General features: G+C 48.0%; 1 protein-coding gene across 1 annotated transcript in view; it reads left to right on the top strand.

Annotated features, from left to right (window-relative positions):
- Positions 1-3,023: 3,023 nt before the first annotated feature.
- RYBP (RING1 and YY1 binding protein) overlaps positions 3,024-8,400 on the top strand; it is a 71,818-nt gene continuing 66,441 nt past the window's right edge. The window contains exons 1-2 of the mRNA XM_060022914.1: positions 3,024-3,070; positions 3,815-3,940. Coding sequence (XP_059878897.1) covers positions 3,039-3,070; positions 3,815-3,940 — 158 coding nt within the window. The 5' untranslated portion in view covers positions 3,024-3,038. The remainder of the gene's footprint in view (positions 3,071-3,814; positions 3,941-8,400) is intronic.

Here is an 8,400-nt window from a genome sequence, read left to right as displayed (position 1 = left end):
ACAGCAAGTGCAAAGGCCCTGTGGTGGGAGCACGACTTGTTCCTGGAAGAGCCCATGTGACTGAAGTGGAGTGAATGAGAGGGAAGGAGGCAAAATGTCCAAATGTGGTCTTTTAATCTGCCCTGTGTATCCATGGACTCATTTACACCAGACATTTCTTGGGGAGTGCTTCTAACCAGCGTCTGTTCTAAAACCACGGGTTTCTCGTAGATTTTAAAGCAGTAGCACCCTTCCTTCCAATGAAATACGAAGTGGAAGTTCAAGATAGGAAACAGAGGAGCAGCAAGGCAGCTCTCTGTCAACTCCCACTCATCCCTTCACCCCACACTGGTTCAAGGTTACGCTGTGGAGGAAGATTTATTCCCCACGCAGCTCAGGTTGAAACCGCCGCTCTAGGATCATCGTCTGAGGCTCTGCCTAGAGTCATGCTGTTCTCCAGCATGAAGGAGTCTTGTCTGGCTCCTGTAACTACAAGGAGACTTCCAGTAGATATTTACGTCCAACATGTGAACGAACTTAGAGCTTCTACAGTTACAACCACATGGTGATGTGTGGGTCTGATATGTTCCTAGAAACTAGTTCTCTATTCTGGAACTTCTTTTTTCTTCAAACCAGTTTTTAAACTTTGTCTTTTTTTGAAGAGATAAAACAGGTCAAACACACACACACACAAATACACTAAAAGAGTCAGTCTCCTATGGATAACTAAGTGACCGTGTATTGGCAATGGAATTTCACACCCTTAAGCAAACAAAAAATGAGTTACTGAGATAGCCAACAGTATGGATGAATATCACAAATATTTTGTTGAGCAAAAGGTGCCAGCCAGACACTTCAGTCCATACCGTGTGACCCATGTGTACGATGTTCAGGCAAAGCTAATCTGCAGGGAGAGGAGTAAGTCGCCGGAAAGATGAAAAGATTCTGTATCTTGATCCAGATGGTGCATGCAAAGGTGCAGTGGATACACATAAAAATTCACGGAGCTGCAAAACAATTCGTGCGTTTTACTCTTGGTAAATAGTAATGAAGTCCGTCTCCTTCCCACTACCTGTGGCTTCCAGCTACCCAAGTTTCCGTCCCACAAGGCCACTTCTTCAGCCGGGATTTCTTAATGCCCCTTTTCTCGCAGTACCTTCACGCTAGGGGCAGAATCCTGGGAGCATGCCAGGCAGACATCAGAGGCCAAGGCTGCAGGCACTGTACCATGGCTTGTGTGCATGCCCCTTGCCTTCCTCTGGCCTCTTTGGCCCTCCTCTTCCTCCTTTCCTCCCTGGAGGGTTGCGGGAGGTGGCTGACCCTGGCTGAACAGTGTTGTTCGTGCTGGCCCTCCTCTTCCTCCTTTCCTCCCTGGAGGGTTGCGGGAGGTGGCTGACCCTGGCTTGAACAGTGTTGTTCGTGCTGGCCCTCCAGGGTGTGCCTGCCTGGGAAGGACAGCGTGTGCTTATCAAGCTTATCCCTTGACACATTCCCTCCCTCTTTAATTCTCTCCCTTCTGATCCCTGGACTGATCCTAGGACTTCTTGCTCCCTGGGCACTCTGTCTCAGGGAAGTGAGCTTCCCTGGTCTACTGCCCTGGAATGCTTCCCTTTTATGGGGCAGTCTTGACAGCAACCCACTTTGTGTTTGCATATAAACTGGGGGGAGGGGGGCTGTCTCAGTAGAAGCTGAGGGCCCGTCTTATCTTCCCTCCACACCCCTATCCCCACCCCCCAGCTTCTAGCATTATCCCTTGAGCCTGTCCCTTACCCCACCCAGGGCTTTAGCCCAGCCAAGCCTTTTATCTTATCATCTGTGGTTTTCCCCCTACCACGATTCCCCATTGCCTAAGGCCAGAGGGGCCTGAGTCACGTTCAAGTCAATTTGGCAAGCGTCCTTGGAGCAGGGCAGAAAGTAAAGGGTACTACTTGTTCCTCGCCTCTAAGAAGCTTCTGAAGCAGGCGAAATGGTGCACAACCCAGGCCCAGTTATAATCGTTCTCAACCCACTACTTTGTGTTGGTCCTTCCTAAGTGCCAGGCGCTGACCTGCCTGCTTTTCGTGCATTACGTCTCTGAATTTTCCAAAGAACCTATGGAGGATGATTATTAGCCTCATTTTGGAGATGAAGGCGCTGAGACATAAGGCTTAAACCGTTGGCATGTGGCTGCCGGGATCTGTACAGCAGCTTCCCTAGGGGAAACGCCCTATTTAGGCTCTCGGGGGGTTCAAGCAGGAGCTGAGTGTCGGGCCTTGGGGGACATTGAGCTGCGCCACACCCTTTCCGCACGTTCCCTCCGGCGTCAGGGGCCTGGGAAGGGGCTTCGGGGCGGTGTATCGGCTGGAAACAGGGACTTCACGAGAGGCAGATACAAAGGTCCGCGTGGCAGAGGAGCAGAAGGGCGCGGGGGAACCCGGGCCAAAAGAGGCCCTGCCGGCTCCCGGGGCACCGCAAGCCTCGAGGCGTTGCGAGCGTCGCGGCTGTTGCAAGCCCCAGCGGCGCGCGCAAACTGCGCCCAACTACTTCCCCGGGGCGGCTTCGGGGCCCGGGGCCCGGCGACAGTCCCACGAGGCGGCCGCGCGAGGCCAGAGGCCCAGACCCGGCACCCGGGCGCGGCCACGTGCGCCCCGCCGGCCTCGCACGCTCCACCGCGCCGGGCCGCAGGGCCACCGGCAGGCACGCGCGCCCCCAGCGCGCACACACTCCCGGGCACGCACACCAACGGCCCGGCCCACGTCCGCCACGCCCCGCCCTCCCCCGCGCCCCGCCCCCGCCCTCGCGGCGCCGGCCGCCGCCTTCCCATTGGCCGCCCGGCGCGTGACGCGCGGCGCCCGGCCCCGCCCCTCGTCAGTCACTCGGCGGAGGCGGCGCTGGTGGGGACTAGTCTCGTCCGGAGACTGGCAGCGGCGGCGTCGGCGGCGGCCGGAGCTCGAGCCCCAGCGGCTGAGGGCGGGCGCGGGGGAGGGAGGGGGGCCGGTCCGCGACGACTCCCCGGACGGCGTTTCTCCTCCGAGCAGCGCCGGTTTCGGCTTTGGGGGGGGCGGGGGTACAGCCCATCCATGACCATGGGCGACAAGAAGAGCCCGACCAGGTACCTGCTCCGAGCCGAGGGGGCGGAAGGGGAGGGAGGGCTGGGGGCGGGCGGGGGCCGGCGACGACTAGGCCCCGGAGCCACCCGGGGCGGGGGGAGGCGCTGCTAAGATGGAGATCCGGGGGCGGGGGGAGGCGGCGGCGGCGGGCGGTGGCGGCGGCGGCGGGAGGCGGTGTCGCTCCCGCTCGGGGCCGGCGGCCGTGCGCGCCGCAGCCATGGCGGCTCCTCCTCAGCCGCCCTCCGCCGCCGCCGCCGCCGCCACTCCTCCCAGACAAAGGGAGATTTAACCAGGTGGGGAGGGAGGGAGGACGCGAGCATGGGAGGGGAGAGGGAAGGAGCCGGCCCACTCCCTGCCGCCGGCTTCGGGCTGTCCCTGCGCGCCCCCTCCAGATCCGGCCCGCGGCTCCCCTCCCGGCCCCCCCAGCCCCACTCAAGTCCACAAGTCCGCCCGCTTCCTGCGCCCGCCGCGGCCCTTCCCGGGGCGCCGCCGCCGCCTACTGTGCGAGGCAGCACGGCCCGGGCCCGGAGGCTGCGTGGTGCCGGTGGGGGCGCCCCGTTCCCTCTCCCGGTTCCTCTTCTCGGCCCCGAAAAGGGTGGGTGGGTGGTCGCCAGGGCGAAGTTTCCAGCGCCGGATTCCTGCGAAATTACGACGGCTCACCAGCGCCTGTGTTTTGCTGTCTCTCCCCCTTTTTCCTGCTCCTTGACTCTTCCCTCCCCTTTCCCCCACTCCTCACTCCTCTGAAGGCCAAAAAGACAAGCAAAACCTGCCGCAGACGAAGGCTTTTGGGATTGTAGCGTCTGCACCTTCAGAAACAGCGCGGAAGCCTTTAAATGCAGCATCTGCGATGTGAGGAAAGGCACCTCCACCAGGTACTTGAAGATCTGTGTTACCTTTTGTTATAGGACTTTTTTTTTTTTTTTTAAAGGCGGGGTTATAGGGTTGTGAGCTCTACTTTCTGCTTTCTTTCCAACTTGTTGATTACGGCTTTTTCTGTACGTGCCGGGTGGGGTGGGGGGGATGATGTCGGTTTGGGTTGTGTATATTTCATGTTGGGTGCAAAGCCTCATGTTCACTGATTTATGGGAGGGAATTTTTCCAGGTTTCGTCTTGTTTCAAACAGACGCTGGATTTATTTGACACTTGTATCCATTGGCTTATTGGTATTGGCTCCAAAAGAGAGGAAGCTTTGCTATGGATTGTAGGACATTGGACCTTTTATTTTTGCCATGTGCAGAATGTTTTTAATTTGCCTGTCGTGAATTATTCTTCTCTTCCCTGAGAAATTTGGTGGTGGTTGTACAGTAACGCGGTGGTTGTGCTTTTCCTGTCTTGAACTGCAAATGTCTTTTTTTTGTTTTCCTTTCACTTGAAGATAAATGCTGGGGTTTGATAAAGAAAGTGCATTTTTTGGAAGACTGAACTGTCAGTGTGTGTGTGTGTGTGTGTGTGTGTGTGTGTGTGTGTGTATGTTCCTGATTAGCTTATGAGAAATGGTGATGGAGGACGATTTTTGCAAAATGTAGAATGAATAGCGTGATTATACTGAAGTTTGTGTTTAGAGCTTTATTAAAATGCAAAGAATGTTGAAGGAATTCCTCATTTTAGTGAAGGTGGTAAACTGCGTGGTATCAAAACGAGTTGAACTACTCCAGATTTAACATTTAGATATTCTTGAATGAAATGTGGAAGCTGATTTTGTAGTCTTCCGGTCATCTTTTAACTTGTAACTGGAATTTGTTTCAGTGATTAGAGTTTGAAGTTAAAAACTATTCTTTATGTCATTTAATGGGCAGACATGGGGGGGGCTGTGTGTGTGTGTGTGTGTGTGTGTGTGTGTGTGTGTGTGAGTGTGAGAGAGAGAGAGAGAGAGAGAGAGAGAGAGAGGGAAAGCAAGACAGAATGAGTGAGTTCCTTGGGGATCTTTAAAGTTGATTGCCAAAAGTCTTATTTCATCAGGTACTTGTTTTTGAATTGGTGGCATTCCAACATGACCGTGTAGTAGCACTGCACAGTTCTAACTGGTTATTGTTCTTTGGCTAAATGAATGTGTCCTCTTAGGGTTTCATTGCTTTATTTATACCTGGGAATAAATAGGATATTGGGCAACTTTGTCCAATTACTGGTGGAACAGTTCTGTGAATTCCACTAACTCTAAATACTGAGACTTTTGAATAAAAGTATTCCAGAACTAAAAAGTACCTATTTCCCCATAGGTACTTTTTAAAGTAAATTCATATCAATATTCTGTATTATCATAGAGCAGATTTAGTTAAAATAAGAAACACTCATTGGGAGCTTAGTAGATTAGTAGATTCAGATTGGGAGCTTAGTAGATTTTGTTTTGCTATCTAAAACAGGGAATTCCATCAAATGCCATGAAAGTTTAGAAATGTATTTGTTATTTAAAGCAATAGTGATTGTATTTTATTTGAGTAATGTTTTTTTACATGTAGAATCCCTCAGAGGCCAAACCTCTTTATTGTGGTTTTGCTTTGAGTGTTACCGTAGATGATGTTAAAGTAAATGACTAGGAAACTCCTAAGAACTTGAGAACTTTACTGGTGAAGAGAAACTTAAAGCAGATTCAGTGTACATCCAGTGTATTGCTGGGAATAATTATCTCATAATAAAGTGCATTTCAGTTTCTACACATATAAAAAAATCTGACTCATCAGCTCTTTGGAAGCACGTGTAAGGTTTTGATTTTAAAAACAATATAGATGTTTAAAATTTTTTCAGAGTCACAGATGACAACATTGGAATTGTTTTTTAACAAATATATTAAATTACTAATAATGAAAATGTTTCAGGAACAGGATACTCACCTACTATCTTGAAGAGTGTGACTTTTTTAGGTCTGTGGTTGTGTAGAATTTGAACACAGATTTTAGAGATCTGAGGATTTAAATTCTTACCAACTTATGATACTTTTACATAACTTAATTTCATCTTGGTTATTGTCAGTATTTTCATGTGTTAGATCTGGAAGTCTTTATAAAAGATTATGTTCTAGAAGTCATTGATCAAAAGGCAGATAACATTTGGCTTTCTTATGCTGTGGATGGGTTTCATGTGAAAGGGTGAATTTCACAGATTTTCCTCCTGTGTTATCCAGTGTATTAACTGTTGTTAATTTTTCTGTGACACTAGTTACTACTGCTTTGTTTTTTTCCTGGGCCTTTTTTGTGTGTGTGTGTAATTTTCTTGATACAACAAAGATTTGACATCTGTTGCCTTGTATAGTTTTAATCAGACTTGGTATTGATGACAGTAGAAAACTTGGTGGGTTTTGGATACTGGGTAATAGGCAAAAATCAGTGATTTTTAGAATAAGTTTTAAGTAATAAAAGGACTTCTAGGCTGTTGTCTGGCATAGAAATTGGGTTTTATTGCTCTGAGCTGATGTTTTGTATTACAACAGCCTCGCTGGTTGGGTAGCCAGTGGTAATTCTGGAGTTTGTTCATCACTGTTGTCACTGTCGTTGCCATCATCTATCTACCAATCAAGCAAGGAAGTCAGCTTTGAATTAGTGATAGTTCAATAGGACATAGAACTGTATTCTTTGAGAATAGAACTGATACTCCTCAGTTTCATTAGGAAAATATTGCCACTCATCCAAAGAACATTTATTAAATTACTAGGGTGTGAAAGAGTCTGCTGAAGACATTGGGGATAGGAGGAGGGTGTTAAAAGGTTGGTAAGACATGTATAGGAATGGCTGTAATCCAAGTTATAAAGGCTCTGAGAGAGGTATAAATAAAGTGCTGTGGGAGGTCTGAGCAGTCTGGCTTGGGCATCAATTAGAAGAATTCCCCCTCCCCTCAATTCTTCTGGATAAGAAGAATTGATTTCTACAGAATTACCTGCCATCTTTCACTATTATTGCCATGTGTACTAGATAAATTTAATTCTGTGGGTGGAGTCATGAAAGTGTTTCAGAAGGTCTTTTCTTCTTTCTGTAGCAGCTTAGAGCAGAGGGTCAGAAGCTCGAAAGGAACGTGTTAAGGGAAGAAGGAGACAACACTTAATAGGCTACTTGGAGGTTCACGGGGCAGTGGAGAGCTTTATTTTGGATGTATTACCAATTTTGTTTTGGGTCTGTTTATTTCTTAAATACAGTCCTTTTTCCGCCTATACTGTTCCACTTTATACCCTGCTGGTTGTTTTTTTTTAATAGCTTTATGGAGACATAATTTATATACCATATGATGCATCAACTGTATAAGTGTACAATTCAGTGATTTTTGGAAATTTTAAAAAGTTGTACAGCCATCACCACAAACCAGTTTTAGTACATTTCTGTCACATTGAATGGCTTCCTCATGCCTGTTCTGTGATACACTTTTACGAAGTCTTTAACACTAGAGCATGGAGGAGGCACCTGCGGCTGAGAAGTTCGCCTCCCCACCATGCTGATGTACTCTGAGCCTTTCAAGGTAGTAAATAAAGGAGTGTCTATGGAAGGTGGTGGTGAGTGGGAAAGAAACACTACCCCTTCCCTAGGTGATAGCCAAAGTACTATTTCCCAGCCCACTTTGCCTGTCTCATGAAAGAGGATATCAGCTTTTAAAAGGAAGAAAACCAACAAAACCACAAACTCAGAAATTTACCTAACCGTTGTTCTGCTAAGTTGAAGTTTTTTAGTATTGGGCAGAGTAACTTCCTAGACATGGTGATAAATGAAGTATATTTTACTTCTGGTTTTGTTATTTCTCTGAATGTAATGATCTCTATTGTAAAGTTAAAATTACTGAAATATTGCTGCATTTCTTCTTGATTAGTGGTTCTTCGATAATAGTGCTGCACTGAATACTATTCCCCTGAAAAATGTACCATATTTAGAGTTTATACAGACAAGTAAAAGTGAAGAATTTGCTTTAGATGTGTAATAAGATTGTGTGGCTTTAAAAAAAAAAAAATTCTGGTACTCAGGATATTGAATGGGAAGTTGGTAGTACTCAGTTGTTTGTGTGTAAAATATTTTCCTTGTCCAGGAACTCCCTGATTCTTCGCAGTTGTAACTTTGGACTTTTTCTCCTCTTAAATTCAGATACCCTGATAGTTGAAAGTCTCTTGACTAGTCATGAAGTACTTTAGAAGTTTTAGGGGAAAACACACATATTTAGTGAAACGTGAAAGTTTTGATCTTTGCTGGAAGCTTCAGAAGAGCATCATCCTGTGGTACTTTTCGGATAGGAAACCTCCCAGGAAGCAGAGGGGTGCCTGACCTAGAGAGGAGCCAGGCCCTTCCCCGCAGTTCTGGGTCACTCGCCACAGTGGTTCTGTTCCTTAGGCCACACTGGCTTTATTGTAGTGTTTGTCTTTTGT

Source organism: Delphinus delphis, chromosome 10 (genome assembly GCF_949987515.2).
Source record: "Delphinus delphis chromosome 10, mDelDel1.2, whole genome shotgun sequence".
Lineage (NCBI taxonomy): Eukaryota > Metazoa > Chordata > Mammalia > Artiodactyla > Delphinidae > Delphinus > Delphinus delphis.
This window is presented reverse-complemented; position numbering and strand designations above follow the sequence as displayed.